The sequence below is a fragment of the Chelonoidis abingdonii genome, chromosome 15 (genome assembly GCF_003597395.2).
Source record: "Chelonoidis abingdonii isolate Lonesome George chromosome 15, CheloAbing_2.0, whole genome shotgun sequence".
NCBI classification, from domain to species: domain Eukaryota; kingdom Metazoa; phylum Chordata; order Testudines; family Testudinidae; genus Chelonoidis; species Chelonoidis abingdonii.
The window spans coordinates 47,343,178-47,361,789 of record NC_133783.1 but is presented as its reverse complement, the minus strand read 5'-3'; the positions used below and the strand labels follow the sequence as shown (position 1 = coordinate 47,361,789).

General features: G+C 39.9%; 1 protein-coding gene across 10 annotated transcripts in view; it reads left to right on the top strand.

Annotated features, from left to right (window-relative positions):
• The window catches only part of TACC2 (transforming acidic coiled-coil containing protein 2), a 148,527-nt gene that overhangs the window by 46,472 nt on the left and 83,443 nt on the right, over window positions 1–18,612 (top strand). Inside the window, exon 1 of one of the 10 annotated variants that reach the window (XM_075072501.1) lies at window positions 12,338–12,406. The exons of the other annotated variants lie outside the window; for them this stretch is intronic. Within the exon in view, the coding sequence (XP_074928602.1) occupies window positions 12,339–12,406 (68 nt within the window). The 5' untranslated portion in view covers window position 12,338. Of the gene's footprint in view, window positions 1–12,337; window positions 12,407–18,612 lie in introns of those variants that run through there. 10 annotated transcript variants of the gene reach the window in all.

Below are 18,612 nucleotides of genomic sequence, written 5' to 3'. Positions count from 1 at the left end.
TTTCAAATGCCCCCGTCTTCTCTTCTGCAGACTTAACAATCCCAGTTCCCTCAGCTTCTCCTCATAAGTCATGTGCTCCAGCCCCCTAATCATCTTTGTTGCCCTCTACTGGACTCTTTCCAATTTTTCCACATCCTTCTTGTAGTTTGAGGCCCAAAACTGGACACAGTTCTCCAGATGAGGCCTCACCAATGTTGAATAGAGGGGAATGCTGCTGGTGTTATCCATCTTTAAAGTATACCTTAGCTGGAACAAATTGTATTGGTGAACCCAGAAACTGCCAAATCCCAAGACATTTCAGTTATCAGCCAAATTTCAGCTTTAGTTTCCCATGAAAAATAAAGAAAACACTTCCCCTACATGTTTTGTTTTTGTCAGAAGCCAATTTTTTGTAGAGAAAAAAAAATTGTTCTCAACCCTCATAGTTCTTCCCCTTCCCCCCAGTCATGACAGTGAGTCACAGCAATCAAAATACCATATTGGTCTGCTCCTCTCAACCTGCTTCATTATTTAATTCTTCATTCAGAGTAGGGCTCCTTCAGAATCCGTCCTGACAAGACCCAGCTGGGGAGGGCTCCCTGAGGAGAATACCGTTGCTACTCAAGCTGTCCATCTCTACAGTGCTCTTGGCTCGATCTGGTGGAACCTTAGACCTAGAGATGTGCAAAATGCTTGGAAAGAAACCTGAACTCAGACATGGTTCACTTTAAAGACTCTCAGCCATAGAGTTGGAACTAGGAGTGCTGGGGGTGCTGCTACACACCCTGGCTTGAAGTGGTTCCCATCATATAAAGGGTTTACAGTTTGGTTCAATTGCTCTCAGCACTCCACTATACAAATTGTTCCAGCACCTCTGATCACAGTTGGTGACATACAGTAGCATGATTTAAAAGAAATTCCAGCTGGACTGCATGCTCATTGCAACCCTAACTTGTACTCAGCACTCTTTATCCCAGTTGGAGAGGAAGGCAAAGGAGCAGGTGGGGAGCCAGTGACTGCATAAATCTTCAGGGTTCCCCCATTTGTCCACATGATTGTAAAGTCATATCCCTTGTTCCTTTGGGGAAACTACAGTCCATGATTCTGTGCAGTGAATTGGTAAGTTCCCATCCTGAGGTGTTCCCTGTAGGAGGGGGTGGTCAGGCCCATAGTGTTTTACCACTCTGTAGATTTACTTTATTTCCTCCCTAAAATATCCTTTTGCCTTTAACATGTGCAGCTATCATTTTATGAGTCATAATTAATTGTTAGCTCATCTAAAAGACACCAGCTAGAGCTGGAGTCCCAGAAGACCTGATTTGCATGCATTTTTGTTAACTTTACACTGGGTTCCAGACACAGGATGTTTCAAAGACTATGTTGGTATGCTAGTTCTTTCATAATTTTTAATGCTATTGATCTCACATTCAGTTTAGATTCAGCAAAGCCCTTACCAGCTGAACTTGGCAAACAGTAATCAATAGATGCATTTTTAGAAATATATTTTAATCAGACGTCCTTTTCTTGTGAGTTGCAATGGCCATTCTCATTATATCCTTTTTATGTACTTAAAATATTTTTTCTTTGAATTGACAGGGGAAAATACATTGAACATGTTAATCCTGTTAAATTAAAAATCCTGATATACTCTATTTTTAATTAATTGAGTACCAGTACAAATGATCCGACTATGCATATTGCATTAATCTAGAAGAATGATACGCAGCATAATTATAAATGCTTTATGTCACACATCTTTAAGTTGATGGATGATTTTGACAATTAGTATGACTGTCCTATGTCATTGGATGGTGGTATTTGTTGTTTGCATTAGTCATATATAGACACTCCAAAGAGGATTAGGGCCCCATTGTGCTGTACAATCACACATGAAGAGTTCAGAATTTAAGATTCCAACCCTGCAATTTTACCGCGCTGGTGGACCCTTTCCAATTCTGTAGTTTGGATCTAAACTGGAAATGGTTATATCCTCAACTGCTTTAGAGCAACCAATCTTTGGTTAATAACCAAATCAGCTGGCCCATTGTGCCAGAGACACTTTACTCTTTTTTCGTTGCGGCGTAATCAGGCATAACAGGTGATGCTCCACTGACTTCATTTGGGGTTGCTCCTGCTTATACAGGGTTGCATAATTTTCACACAACAAGGAATTCAAATAAAATATTCTGTTTACAAACTGTGCCAGAGCTTATAATGTTTACATCATTATTCCCAGAGTACCAATACAGATGGATGAGTCAACTGTATATCAGTGTTAGTATTCTGATGTCATTTCAAGCCTCAAGTTACTTGTGCTTTTGTGATGCCAATCAAAGATCCGAATTTGTAATTTTGTGTTTCATCTAGTTGCATTTGTTATCCTCATTAACTATGATCTGCAGATCTGTTTGATCTTTTGTGCAGTATTTCTGGAAAGATGTGGGAGTTCTTTCATTATGGTTTAAACTGTTCAATCCTATTGGCTGGTCCACACCACCCACTGCGGGGAGCATAATCTAAAACAGTACTATTTTCCCGTTTTGTCGTGAGTAGTTAGCCAATATTTGGGGCCTTGCAGGGCTGTTTCTGTTATGAGATGAAAGATGATACAAGTCAGGTATTGCTTTGTTGCAATCATGTTTATACACAAAGTCTTGTTTCCCTGAACACAGTAGGAACAAACAGGAGGCAATATCCTTGTTCAAAAATCCAAGTCCACCTTTCTAGTGAGTACTGTGCCCTCAAAAATTTGTCTTTCAACTTTCTCTCAGGACCACACCCACCACTGCTTCTCTTGTTCTCTGATGACTTTCTGCCTTTCTCACATGCAGACAAACACAGCTGCAACCAATCAATCCCCTAGTTCCTGTATTTGAAGTCATCCCACAGAATCAGTTCCCTTGGCCCACATGGTTTAATTTTTGATCAGCCTTGCAATGTGATTCATTGCCTTGGGCAGTGTCTCCTTATTGTTTCAGCTGTCACTACACTAAGGGACATTCAGTTGTTCTTTTTATTTAGCCTGAATGAAAGGTAGTTAGTACACTCATTAAGTTTAACCAGGTCTGTGTTTGACCTATAGATCAAAGACTACACCGGAGGTAATGCTTCTAGCCAATCCAATAATAAATGTATTATTTATTAATTAAAAGAAGAAAGTGAGAGTTATTTACAAGCTTAAAGCAGGCAAACCTATACGCACCAATGAGTTAGTCTTAGGTTCCAGAAGGTAATAGAAGCTGTTGTAATGGCAAGCTCTATATGTTCTCTAGAGCTAACTCAAACTAACCAGCTGTGGACCCCCTTGCTTATGCTTAGAAGTCTTGCCCTCCCATAGTCCAAGCAGCATAGTGATACAGCTTCTTCTGGTCAGAGATTTTTATTGCCTTCCAACCAACTTTCAAGCTGATGATGAGTCCTCATATACATCTCCTCTCCACTGGTGTAGAGGGAGCAGTCAACAAAGTCTTTTGTCCTCTGACATTCCACATGGTTTGTCTAGTGTCTATGGCCCTTCCTTTTTTGGGCAGGCAATAACACCTCATGGGGTAAACTAGTATTTCACACTTGATAATGTTTCTCTCCTGACTGGTTTAATAGAATACATTTAATTATTACCTTATAATATGAGCTACAGTGAGATTAATGCATGTAGCAATATACATGCATTTCATAAAGTATAAACACTAAACATATTTTCATAAACCGAAAACCTGTTTTAACAACATTAACACACAGATGAGCAAGACTGGTTTCCTGCTATGCATTTGTCAGTGTTCAGCTGAGGCATAGGGGCCTTGGCATGAGTTGGAACCAGGTCTGCCAGTGTCACACCTTAATATTGCTTTAATCCACAGTGCAAACTCTAAAGTGAGAACAGATGGATATTGCTTGCTTTTCGTTAATCTTTTTGCTTAACTAATTCCCAGGCTGTTTCCTTTCTGTGGTGGTGGTTTGCCAGAGCTGCCTAGGACTCAGCATTGTATTAGAAACACTTTCTCTAAACTTTCTCTTTGTGCTCTCTGTCTATTCATGGGACATGAACCAAGTCTTCTTCTCTTCTATTTAATTTTCTTAAATGAATGTAGAATGCACATATGGAAATTGCCATTTGTTGCGATATCTCCTTTATAGGTATGGCTGGTAATTCAGGAATTAGTGGGCTAAATCCTACTGATAATGTCCCCATTTAAACAAAACTGGCCCAAATATTCTGCACTGGTGTAAATCCTTCCAACTCAAGGAATTAGTTCAGATTTACACTGTGTAAGGACAGAGTTTTGGACCTCTGGGTAGAGTAGGCTCAAACTGGGGCTGATGCTGCTCATGCAGGACTGGAGAGGAGCAGTGTTAGTGGGTGGTATCAGGCCCAGGTTAACATAGTTCTCCTGAAGCCTTCCTTCATACGGTAACAGCAAGCAAGCGTGGAGGGGACTATGAGGGACCAGTTTTTCTCCCTACAAAAGCTGAATGTGGGATCTTCCTGATGTTACCTGCAGGAATGCAGGAAAGTAATTGAGAGGGTTCAAGCTTGACTCTACTATCTTTCATTGTTGCTCTTCCTTTGTTTAGCACAGTAGGAGGAAATGGACCAGGGGGCAGATGGGTCTGGGACTCCTACACAGAGGAAGCTCAGGAGGTGGTTCTTTGTAGTTGGCTGAAGGAAGCTGGTCAGGGAGAGTCTATAGGAGAGGAGGGAAGGAGTGTTTGTAGAGAGGCCTTCTGCACAGGCAGTGAGTTGAGAGAGCAGATGAGGGGAGCACAGGGAAGGGTAACAGTATCCTGATCACTTCTTTGGGGTCCTAGCTGTCATGGATTGTTGACATAGCTCCTAAAATGCTATACTTCCTGAGATGTAAATACTAAGTGCTGACCATTTCTCAGAGATGTGGCTAGGCTTCCCTGTCATTGGTTTTCCCTGTAACTCTGTTTAAAAGGTGCATGGTTTGGATTTTATCTACTCTAGTTCTGTTAGACCCTCACTAGTGGTGTTGACAATTTCTTTCCCAGTATGCAATCCAATTGTTAGGATTCAGCACTGATGCCATACAAATGCATTTCACATTCTTGGATTCAGTATAAAAATGATGTCTGTTCTCTGTTTATTGGCACATTTTCTTAAGACAAACAGCAGCATTCCAAAGCCTCAACATTAGGTGCAAGGATGTCTGAGGAATAAACATTTGTCATTGGAATGTTCCCCCATTTTCAGCCTTGTCCAGTGTTGCTTCTTGAAGACAAAATATTTAAATTGGGTGCTTAAAGCTAGGCACCTAAATCAATTCGCATAGGCACCTTAATCATTGTCCCAAGTGCTGGGCACCCAGCCACTTCAATCAGGTTTGTGGGTCCAACCGCTGCTGAATCAGGTCACACATTTAGGTGCCTAAATATGGTTTTAAGTGATTAACAGTAGACACACAGGTTTAAAAATGTTGGTTTTAGTCACTAATTTAGGGCCAAAATGTATCCTTTGCTTAAATAAAAAGTGGTGGATAGAGTGAAAGTTACGTTTTTAAAATGTTGATAACATAAATGTTATGCCCCCAAGTTGGTATCCCAACATTTTTCCTTTGTGACAACACATTTGGGTTCCCGGGAATGGAAGATGGGATGGAACAGAAAGGAAAGCTACCTTTTGGAAGTTAGAAAGTGTATACCAAAAGCCAAACAGAAATGAACCCTGCAAAGGATATTAAAACCAATACTAAAAGGTTCAATAGCTATACAAATAAAAAGAAAACAAGGAAAGAAGTGGCGCCACTAAGCACTGAGGATGGGGTGGAGATTAAAGATAATCTAGGCATGGCCCAATATCTAAACAAGTACTTTGTCTCAGTTTGTAATAAAGGTAATGAAGAGCTAATGGAGGAGTGGCAGGGTCGTTAATGGGAATGAGAATGTGGAAGTAGAAATTACCACATCTGAGATGGAAGTCAAATTCAAACAGCTTAATGCAGGGGGGCGGGCAAACTTTTTGGCCTGAGGGCTGCATCGGGTTTCGTAAATTGTATGGAGGGTTGGTTAGAGGAGGGGGTTGTGACCCGGCCCCCACCTCCTATCTGCTCCCCACCACACCCTGGGACTCCTGCCCCATCCACACACCCCCGCTCCCTGTCCCCTGACTGCATCCTGCTGCCCCATCCAATCCCCCCTCCTTCCTGACTGCACCTCCAGGACCCCTGCCCCCATTCTTCCCCCTGTTTTCCCCCCAACTGCCCCAACCCCTGTCCACACCCCTGCCCCCTGACCACCACCCTGAACTCCCCTGCCAAGGGAGCAGTGAGGGGCAAAAAACCTAACTGGCTTCAAGACTGAGCTTGATTAGTTTATAGAGAAGAGGGTATGGTGGGACTGCCTACAATGACATATAGCTGATCTGTGAATGCTCTGGCTGGTGATGAGACATCAGATGGGGAGGGCTCTGAGTTACTACAAAGAGTTCTTTCCCAGATGCCTGTCTGGTGGGTCTTGCCACATGCTCAGGATCCAACTGATTGCCATATTTGGGGTCAGGAAGGAATTTCCCACAGAGTCAGATTGGCAGAGACCCTGGGGTTTTTTCGCTTTCCTCTGCAGCATGGGGCATGGTTACTTGTAGGTTTAAACTAGTGTAAATGGCAGATTCTCTGTCACTTGAAGTCTTTAAATCCTGATTTGAGGACTTCAGTAACTCAGCCAGAGGTTTTGGGTCTATTGCAGGAGTTGGTGGGTGAGATTCTGTGGCCTGCAATGTGCACGAGGTCAGACTAGATGGTCATGTGACGTTAGAGTCTTTGAATGACTTTGAACTGCATGGGCCAATATCGCTGCCACTATGTGCCTGGAAACCATCACTTCTGTGTGATCATGTTTTATAAAGGACTTTGTGAGGCATGTCTGTGTATCTGAGGTTACTGTCCAGTCCTTGCAAAATTAGTTGTGGTCTCAGTCTAGTCCCTGTATCATAAAAACCCAGTGTGACACTCTGGCATCCCCTTATTCACCACTGTCATATGATTAGGATATGTTTTGCACAAAATGTGCCTTGTGAGGTATCATTCTAAAAGTCTTGATCTGCAGGACATTAATATCTCATTGGATTGTATGTGCTGTCATACGTGAAGTTTGGCTATGTATGTATTACTGAAACATGTCGTGAGGTTGAAAATACCCACAAGCAGCCTTTTAGATACAACAATAAAAAGGCCAAACAATGTTAATGGCTTATTGAGGAAATGCCTGCAAGAACAAGGATTACCCCAGGAACTGTGTACAATAAAAACCTCTCAGAGATAGCACTACGCAATGGGAACTGTTTGACCCAGATCACAGCAAAAGAGCTTTCCAGCAAGTGGGAAGAAGATATAAAAGGGGGAAATGACATCATGATGGTACCTCATTTTCCCTACAACAACACACCTGAAAACACCTGAGGAACAAAGACTGAGCTGGAGGAAGTGATGGTCCCAGGCTAAAGGGATTTCTAGCGGTGTATGAAAATCTGGGAAACCCAAGGTGCAAAGCAAAGGCAGCTTGTGCTGTAAGAATCTGCCAGCCTGTTTATCACTCAGGATGAGAATTTGCTAATTTATATCCTACGTATCTAGTATGTTAAGTTCAGTTTGCGATTTTGTTTATTTACTAGGTAATCTGCTTTGATCTGTTTGCTATCACTTATAATCACTTAAAACCTATCCTTTTGTAGTTAATACACTTATTTTGTGTTTTAATCCAAACCAGTCTGTGTTTGACTAAGGTGTTTGGGGAAAATCTCAGCTTGGTTACCACAAGTGTGCAGGGTCCTCTTCACATTGAGGGAGAGGCGGACCGGGTGTTAAACCCATATGGCCAGATTTGACCAGGGCAGAACGGTACTGCTCTGGGATCCTAGGCTGGGTGGCTGGTGATTCAGAGGAGCTAGCAGGAGCGCTCCTCTCTGTGTTGTTCACCCGTAAACACAGTTCTTGTTGATGGACACAGGTATCAATAAAGTTCTTCTACTTTTGACTTTCACTGGCAAGACGGATGAACTTTATTGACAGCACAGTGTATGTGGACAGAGCATATGTTTCTCCATGTCCCAACACCACATTTCTTTATTTATCAGTAGCTGTAAATGCAGCTGGGTACTGTGTCCCTATCTTTGTGAATGCTGGTGAAAGTACAAGCTTGGAGGGCTTTGCAGCTTGTCACAGCAACACAGTGTGAGAGGGAGCCCAGGCTGGTGGGTCAGAGGGCTCAGTGGTACCCCAGTTCCAGATGGCACCCCGGGGGCAACCCATCACATCCAGCACTAATTATCATTCCTGTTGGCAGTACCAGCAGATGGACTGAGGCCAGAGAGTAAATAGGGAGTTCTTAATTCTCCCATGGATGTGTTCCTGGTAGATCAGTGGGGAGGCTATACGGACAAACTTTGTATACTACAAGCAGCAGCAATGCCTGTTTTGTGGACACAGGACTTCCATTTCCTGGTCTATCAATCTTCCATGAGCATAGTGTTCACCTTCCAAAGCTCAAAAAAAAGCTTATATATTCTTTTCTGATTTTAGTTACCACCACCGGATCTTGTCATGATTTCATCTATTAGGTTAAAGGTCAGATAAATTCTCCTTGCATAAGTGCCTAAAAGACCACGATCAAATCACCTTTTAACCTTCCCTTTGATAACATTTAGCTTGTGCTTCTTAACTCACATTCTTAACTCACCCCTGGGGCGCCACCTGGAACCAGGGTATCACTGATCCCTCTGACGCACCAGCCTGGGCTCCCTCTCACACATAGGCACTTATGGACTTGACATCTGTTCTTGTAGCTATTCTCTAAACGCTGTGCAGTTTTTCAGCTTCCTTTTAAAAGTATGGACATCAGAACTGGCCACAGCATTCCAGAGGTACACTCACCTCCCTACTTTTACTCTGTATTCCTGTTTTTACAGCTGTATCCAGATTGCTTAGAAAAAAATTATTTTTTCGAGCTAAGGGAAAAATCCTGTACTGTCTATAAGTACGAACAGTTTTGGGGAAGGGGAACTGTCTTCATAGTGGGTCTCATAGCCATGCTGTTGGTGCAGAGACAGAGGCTTAGGGCAGGTTGTGTTCTGCAATGCACCTTACTGCTGCTCCTGAAAGAAGCAGAGTGCAACCCCACTAAAGTGTTGTGCCAAGCATAGCATATGTGCAGATAGGCCAGAGTCATGGCATTCTTCAAAGTTTGCAGCTCCTGAGCCTGTGTGATGAGTGTGTTATCCAGCTCTCATGAGTGTAATGGGGAATTTTGACCTGCTGTTATGTAGGTTTGTTTGGGATGGGATAAATATTCTGTTCTCTTGACCCTGCAATCACTTCCTGCCCTGGGATGCATGGTGCAGTATTTGACCCTACACATTTTGTTAATTTTTGTTGTGCTTTTGTAACTTTTGAAAAACTTAAACATAGCAAGATATTATATGATGATGTTGATGTATCTGAAACTTGATATAACCAGAAAACATGTCTTAAACGCCTATTTCACTAGTTTTTTGTTGTTCATTAGCAAGCGCTGTTAGGGTTACTCTTAATAGAACACATACGTCTATTATCCTTTGTGCTTCTCAGAGCATAACTGATAACCCAGTTGTTCTTTTCCCCAGTTGGATTTTTCTAAAAGTAAGTATGATAAACTCTTGTCTGCCTTCCTCTCCTCTGTGGGAAGTTCATATGACATTGAAGGAAGCGTTAACCAGTAACTCAGTATTAAAATAGCACATAACACTGACATTGAGTGACAGCCACAACATAATGGAATTTCCCCCAAACAGAAGCACAATACTAGCTTCCTGGCTGTTACTGCTTCCTGTGTTAGATAGACACTAGAGTCATGTTAATATTTTCACATTTATTGCTAAAGTAAATTATTTTCATTGCCCTCCTGAAACTCTGCATTTTATATTGTTAGTAACACTCCTGATTTGATAGCTATATATATGACGTTGTTAAATATTAGTACAACTGAGTCATGTTTTTATTAGGCTGGATTGACTTTCATAAGGATTTTGATACAATCTTTCAGCTTATATAAACACGGTAGTCTACACTTAGCCTGATGTACCTCCATTGAAGCTAGTGCAGTAATACCAGGCATGAATGTAGCTCAGTTTTTGTGCCTAACATGCTGAGCATGCAAAAATGTGAAACAATTAAGAAAATAGGAACACTTTACTGGTTTTTTTATCTGTTTTACAGAGTTGTAGCTGTTTATGGCAGGCGTGGCCAAACTGTGGTTCAGGAGCCACCTGTGGCTCTTTTACAGTTAAAGTGTGGCTCCTGAAGCTCCTCCCTTCTCCTCCGTTGCCCCATTCTCTGCCTACAAGATAAGGCAAAGGGGAGCTCAGGCTTCTGCCCGGCGGCAGCGGGATGGTGAGACTAGGGGGTTCTGCCCTGCAGGAAGGGTGGTCTAAAGGCTTTAGCCTGGCAGGGGGCATTGGGACAGAAGCTCTTCATCCCAACATGTACCACCCTGCATGTCTTGCAGCTCTCAAACTTCTGAAGATTCCTGTATATGTCTCGAGGGTCAGTACGTTTGGCCACTCCTGGTTTATGGTATCCTAAATGGTCCAGTGGTCTGGGCACTGGACTGGAAGCCAAGAATTCCTAAAAAAAAATTTTTGGCTTTGATATTGATATGACCTCTGTCTCTTTGGGCCAGTAAGTTAGGGTCAAATTTTGAAAAGCGGCTTCTTAATTTTTGGTGTCTAACTTGCACCCAAAACTGGAGGCACCCAAAACTGGAGGATTCTTTGGCAATTTGGAGACAAACTTTGGTGTTCCAATTTTTTTCCAACTATGAAATGAGGTGAATCTCATATATGTTTTGCTGGTAGTGTTGTGAAGATGAATTAAGCAATCTTTATGAAGATGAAAAGTGCTATAATAAATAATTGCCAACTGTTATTAATTATTCTTATTGTGGTAGTGTCCAAAGTCCCTAGTAAGAATCAGTTTTAACCACAGTTAATGAAATGGTGTGGAATATGCTTTGTCCTTGTCTGTGCTTGTGGCTAAACTACATTCAGCACTTGTCAGCCTGGGTTATTTTTGTCTACTTTTTGAAAGCAGAAAATACAACACAAAAGCTGTTTAAGCTGTGTGTACATGGAGAGATGGGGGCATCTTTGTTGACATCTGAAAGAAATACACTGCTAACACTTTACAGTTAGAATGATTTAATATTTCTATTTTAATGTCTAATCTCTTGACTTTCTTCCAGTTAACTGAAGTTAACTATGTAGCTTCAAAGCATGAGAGTCACTGGAGTTAGTGGAGTTAGTAGAGTGATCTTGAATGTAGATAGTACTGCTGCTGACATTTTGATCTCTGGGAAATATGAAGTGTAATTTGTTTATGGAGCCTCCATGTGTTTGCCAAATATGGAAATGTGGATAGAGTGGTGGTGCCTAGGCCTTCCAGCAGCTGCAATTTACACAAGATATTCCTGAAACCCTGAAACCTTTGCAGTAAGAGAAAGATAAACTTCTCCATTGCTTTCAAAATGCTGTTTTTTTATTTTAAATATCCCTAGCTCACACAGCCTATGAACAGCATCACTCCCGAGGTTCCCCGGCTTATCATTTAGCAAGAAGATTCACGCCCCCAGAAGCAAAGTGGTTAAAACTGTAACAATGTCTTTGGATTGAACTGCTCCCCGGTATGCTCACACATTGCCTTGTTTACCTTGGCTCTTCATGGCATTCTCCCTTTTTCCCTGATGGAAGATTCCATTTTTGCCAGAGGGATGAGCTCTTTTGTTTTAATAATAATAATAAAAATATACATTAATTCTGTCTGCTGTAATCACTGTGAAATATACAATGTGCTTACTATTAAAAGGAAATGCAGGCACATGATTAGTACAAAAATAATTTGCATTTCAAATCAGCTGAGTCAACACAATATAATGGTCCTGCCTGTAGGTCCTTGGGGAGCCACAGTAGCTGACAATGTGTGCTTAAGGGGAGGGTCTTCAATTTTTTTTTTAAGTCGGTCTCAGTAGCCAGTGGTTCTGTTTATTGAGGTGCTTCATTGTAGCTGATAAAACAATTTATGACTAATGGTGGTAACATGCGTGCCTGACACACTGGTTGGGATTTTATTATATTTTTAAAATAATATTCATCTGGACAGGAAAAAATAATAAAAATATACCCCTGGCAACAGTTCAGAGAAGAGAAGCTGCTGCTGAAGTACCTCTGCTATTGCTGCCCTGATGCAAGCAGCTGTTTCCATCTGCACTGCAGTATTGCAGCCACTATAGTCAGACCTCTCAGGGTTTTTTGCTGCGGGAATTAACAAGGAAGCTGGCCTTGCTTGCAGCTAGCTTCAGCTCAAGGCACGCTGAGGATGGGAGGGTCGCAGTCTCTGCAGCAGGCACAGATAAGTAGCCTGAATCGGGAACCTTCAGAGGCAATGTAAGTGTAGAATACCTTTGCTCCCTTCTTTTTCATATTGCCAGGCCTTCCACCTTTCTGCACTTTACATACATGGTATACTGAGAAGCCTTTGTTAATATTAATTGTATTGATTTGAAGATAGAATTAAAGTTTTGCTATGTTTCGACAATTCTATTTCTTTAATACTTTCATAACACATAGCCATTCTGGATTGACTCATTGTCTCGATTCATTTATGTCAGGTCGTAGCTGTATACCATATGTTTGTCCTTTATATGGTGTGGATGCATAATCAATCAAACACAATGACAATTTCCAGCTAAAATCACCTCTGTGTTTCTCTTTAAAATGCACAGCATGTAGCTACATCTCACTTTTTTTTCCAGGGCTGCTTTCCTTTCCATACAGACATTTTTGTGTTCTGGTTTTTTTTCAGTTTACATCACCCATATCAACATCAACCTATGTCGTCTTAACGTTATTTCCTGTGATGAATTATAATAACAAGGTGTTCTTAGATCTCTTCTCACTGAAAGGCAATCATGAATGGTAGTTGTGTTTGCAAAAGGAAAAAGCGAACAATTTCTGCTCATTTAGAACACTGTACCATTTTGTTTTCAGAAGAGTATATCAAATACACTAACAACAAAGTCATTTACCGCTTGTAAACTGGAATTTATCATTTATTATTTGTGGATTTATCAGTTCACTAGCCAGCATTCTCTGTGTGCGTGTGTTTTTTTTTTTTTTTTTTTTCCCTGTAAACCACCGAGCTAGTGTATAAGGAAGTGGCCTTTATCCTCCAATGGATTTTTCTTAGACTTGCCATGTCTTTTATTGTTTCAGTTATGCAGACGATATTTAGTTAACATGTTCAGAAATTAACTTAGCATCAGGAAGATACATTACGCTCTCCAAAATGTATGTATGTCATTACAAAGGCAGGTGTCTAAAACTGACCTAATTTAGCTCATTTTTATTTACTTATTTTTTAAATGCAACATCTTTTTCCTAATGTAAATCTTACATTCTCAGAGTGCTTAAACATTTTGTGTTTCTTGTAAGAATGTCTTCAGAGTCAATGGGGAATAATAGTACAATAACTGGCTTTTAACCCTGATCATAAGGCCAAACAGTTCTTATTTTAAGATTCCAGTGTACCTGCAGAGAGCTTTAGTTGTTGTTATATTACATTCATAAGATACTGGCCTAAATGGGTTTCCGAGGCCTTTGTTCTTAGCACCAGTACACTAGTGCAGATATTTTCCATATAGTCCTGTTTTATGTAATGCTAATATTCTCACATTAAGCATCTATTTTAATGCTAAATTGGAATGAAGTGATGCTTCATTATCTTTATAACCTGTTTAAATTTATGTTTTCATCTACACACACCACTATATCTATTTTTTAATGTTATCAGGCAATATGGATAGTGCATTGTTTCATTTATCATTTTCAGAGCCTTTTAAGAATTCGTTGCATCACAGCCTGAAAACTCATTGATCAAACAGTACTAGTTCTTGTCTTATGGACAATGAAAGTCAAATGCACTAACTATCACATCTTTCAGGAATGTTTGTGTGCAGAAATAATATTCTAAATCTTTTATCTTTAAAAGAATTGCAGTGGAGTTCAATGTAACCTGTTTGTGCCTAGTATGAACCACTGACGTAACCTTCCATTCATAAGTCAGTAGACAACTGGTGATGTATTTGGGAATAGTTAGTGAAAGATGCTGATGGTCTTGTAGCACATGAATACTAAAGAATATTGAATTAAGAAAATATAGTATTTCCTAAAAGATCCAAACGGCATGCTATGAAAAATAAGCTATTAAAGCATAGGGACCCCTTTCTTTCTCCATGAATATGTGTGGGCCTATACTGACAAAATGTGCATCTAGTTGCTCTGTCTTGTGGAGAGCTACTAAGGTATGAAGTTGAGCATATCTGTACCTGAATTGCATTTGCTGCTAGGCTTCTGATCAGCCTCCCTTTTTCATGGGTGCATTTGGCTCCTGCAAAATTGCACCCATATAACTTTACACCTGCAGACAAATTGTGGATGCCAATACTGGCAGTGTGGCTAGCTAAATATCTGACTGACACAGGTAAATCAGATGGTAAGCTATCTGGTTAAGTTTCACTGTATATTAAGCAACCTTTCTGTGATCCAACAAGGATTGGTTCTTAGTGAAGTTGGCCATGAGAACAGTACTTTCTGTGCCTTATTCTCTTCTAGATTACAACAGTGTAAGTCAGGAGTCACTACTGGAGTCAATGGAGTTGCACTGATTAAACAAATCAGCATAAGAGGAGAATTAGGTTCTGGGATACTTGGGAAAAATCTCTCAAAGAGATTGCTTAACAAGCATAGATTTTGGACAGGTTTTGATATACTACATGCACATAAAATCAGTTGAAAGTACAACTTGCACTTGTCAGAAGGGATGCTAGGTTTTGTAAAAATTTGTCTTCCCACATATTTTATTAACTGGCTTATGTGAACCTCTATTAATTTGGCTCCTGAAGGTTTAATCAAATTAATCTTTAATCAAATTGAAAAATAATAGAACTTTTACCCTTCATTTTGATCAGTTTTCTTCGCTTTAGCCAGGGGTTATTAGTAACTCCGTCATTGGCAGTAAACAGTTGACTTTTAGTAAGGAAGGTCATAGTTCTGAATGGGATAAAAGGAAAGAGTCCAAGGGAAGTGCATGATAATAAAAGTTGTGCAATTCAGACCTGGTTATTGACATTATAATCTCTGCCATGTGCTGTACAAACTCCAGTATGCACGCTGGTGGTCATGTGGATAGCAAAATCAAGTGCTTGTTTCAGTCACAATAATGGTTATGGACTTGATTGAAATAAGAGGAAATGAGTGTAGGTTAATATTTGTGTGCTGTATTTCGGTGTGTGAATACTTTTGTTATACACACACACAAAATGTGTGGCAGTGAGATTATTTTTTCCTGCCTAACCTTTGACTCACTAAGGTAAACTTTGAGGATAAAAATCATAGCCGGCTGCCAACTGATACATTATTTATATTATAGTGTTTAATAATATTTCTAACTTTTTAAACTCTTCATAATATTAGCAAAGTAGAACTGGCAGTGAATATTTATCCATGTTGCATCCCATTGATCCTTGGCTCCTTATCAAATTCCAAGATTTTCCCCTGCACTAAATACATCTTGCTTTAAGGCTCATTATAGACACCATCCTTGTAGCCAGAGGAGACTGGGTAAGATTCATTCAGAGCCATTCAGCCCATTCCTTGATTAGCCAAAGGGTTGACAATGTTACTTCCTCCCATTGAGAGCTGTCTCTATGAAATTTTCACCCCCTGCCAATCCAAGGAGAAAATGACTGAGACTTGAGCCAACTCTGACTGAAATCAGTGGTGAAACTCCCATTGACATCAATGGGAGCTGGATCAGAACCCAAGAAGAGGAACTTAATGCTACAGATTGTTGGTATTAGGCCAAAGCTTTGGTGCCCCTGCAGGTTGTTGTTCAGTATTCCTTTCCATTGTGTAAAGCCTTTTTTTTTGGTATCTTGGTTGCCTAGAAAGGCTCAAACATGAGTGGCTGTCAGATTTGTGTTAAGAGCTGTGAGCTAATTGGATGTTTTATGTTTGTACGTGCATAAACACAGGCATCGTTGACCATTTCATTTTTTTTTAAATACTCTATTTAAATACAGCTTTGCCTTCTCACAAGTTTAAAGGAAATTAATTACTCTAGCTAATTTAGTTGTTCTGGGGAAATAATTTAATAGCCTGAGGAAGAATTTTTTATTAACTGATTCTGGCAAAAATGCAGGCATTTTTATATAAAACTTGTTTATACTAATAGTGTTAAAGGTTTTTGTTTTCTATTATTTAATCAAAATTGGTAGTGATCCAGATTGATAGGTTGTCCATCTTGTATTGTTGTAGTAAGAAGTAAATTTAATTTCTGATCCAGCCTGTGTTGACTATTCTGTCTATCCTACAAGGGAATACATTCAGTCCAAAAGGTCTCTCTGCTCAGTTGGTGTTACCTGCATTAATTAATGAGAGTGGTTCATCTAGTCAAGGAAAAAGGAGAAATGCCATGTGATTTCTGTCATCAAACTTCCCATCTTTTATCCCGGCAACCCTGGTCTGAACTCTTAATGGCCTGATCCAGTGCCCTTTGAAGTACAGTGGAAGTGTTGTTATTGACTTCAGAGGGCATTGTATCAAGCCCGTATGCATCACTAACAGCAAACTGGTCAAATGTGCAGAGATTCAAAACCAGAAAAGTTAGCCAGAAGTTTTTAGGGGGTGTACATGGACATGAACAAAAATTGAGCACTCATCCTTTATTTCCAAGGCACATAATACAGTTCTGTGTCACATAAAATGTATTTTTACAATTACCTACATTGTGCATGTCCTGATATGGACCATAATGGCTCCTTTGGAACCGTTATACCTGTTCTGTAACTATTCATATAGGCAATTTGTAAAATGTATGCTGGTATTGGTAGTAAAAATCTGTATAAAAAGGCATTTCTGCACATACATTCTAGCCATTTTTTAAAGTTTAATAGTCCACCCATTTAAAAGTTTTTTTTTTTAATTAAATTTGTGAAAACTAATTTGGAGGTGAAGTTATTGCTTGTTAAATTTATATCAGTCATGTTTTCAAACAGTATGTCTTGAAATATTAATGCCTGGGGATATTTTCAATTTTGTAATACTTGTATGGTACATGCAAAATAGCTCTATCCATAAATACATAACTTCCTTTTTTCTGAGATAAGTAGCATTCCTAACTTATTTATTTTGTTACAAAAGAGTGCCAAGGAATTAGCTATATAATATACCTCCCCTCAAAGTCAATGGGGCAAATTCTTCACCTGGGGCTGCACAGGGCTTAGTTGATGCCACAATTTGGTTTAATAAAAATATAGAAATGATATTACTAAATCGTGTGCAAGCTGTTCCTTCCAACGTTAGAATGCCTCTGTGAGGCGTTTTTATATTTTGCCTACGAAATCCTTTAGGTCTTCTGCCTGTCTGAAGAAGCATTAAGTGCTTTTGTGAAAAATGAGGGGAGGGAGGAAAAACAGTTAGTCTCACTTAATGGATATATGTGTATTTAGCGTGAGATGGCTGCTTTTTATTGGCAAAATAAGTAATATTGCTTTATACTCCTTGTAGCACTGCAGAGCCAACAAAACAAAGAGAAAACTAGCTGGATTCTGTATTTCTTGAGTCATCAAAGAATTGTTTACTACATTCCAATTGGTCAAACCTGTGCAAAGATATTTGAATTGCATGAGGTTGCACAGGGGCCACAGAGGGCCTAGTATGGCCTACATAACCTATTAAATGGGAATAATCTGCAAGATGGAAGCTCTTGAAGCCCAGGTAGAGTTTGCCCCTGTCAGATAGAAGTTTTTATTTGTAAACTGAAAAACATTTTTTATTTGGAAAATCATTTAGAGTAAAGTAAATGTTGAACTCAGCATCACCATTTTTATAGTCAATTTTAGCAGTAGAACTTTATCCATCTGAAGTGTTCCGTACAGCTGCCATTTATCGAGCCAGCAGAGGAGTTGAGGCTGTTCAGCAGCTTCCAGTTTTGCAAGCTGCAGAATTAGGGTCTTAGTTTCCTTGGTGTGAAAAATCAAGTTTTAAAAAAATCCAGGCCTTTTTCATTTAAAGTTTCTGTGCTTCAAAAGAGGGAAGGTTCTGAAATTAAAATAAATATTCAGGTTTGCAGACTTCTCTGATTGTGGGAATTTTTTTTCTGCACACTGTGACATTATTCCTCATGTTAAATATAGATCAGCTTTTATCTGAAATGCAGAAATAATTAGGTAAAAGGAAACCTCTGCTTCTGAGTTTTCATCTGCTTGAGTATATAAAGTTACATTTATTGAGCCTGCTGTCGGTTTCTTGCTTTAATTTAAGAGACTTCAGTGGTGTGCTGGGAACAGATTTTTTTTTTTTAATCTTTCAGGGAAAGAATCTGAGATCCTCATATTTTAACTTCCAAAGTGCAGGGCTGTTATAAGGTATATTTCCCAAATCTGAACCTTAGCATCCAAAATTTGGGTACCTGCATGAAACCTCTAAGCTTAATTACCAGCTTAGATCTGATAGCCTGCCACCAACCAGGAATTCCAGTGCCTGGTACACTCTGATCTCCCCAACCTTCCCTGGGGACCCCAAGAACCCAA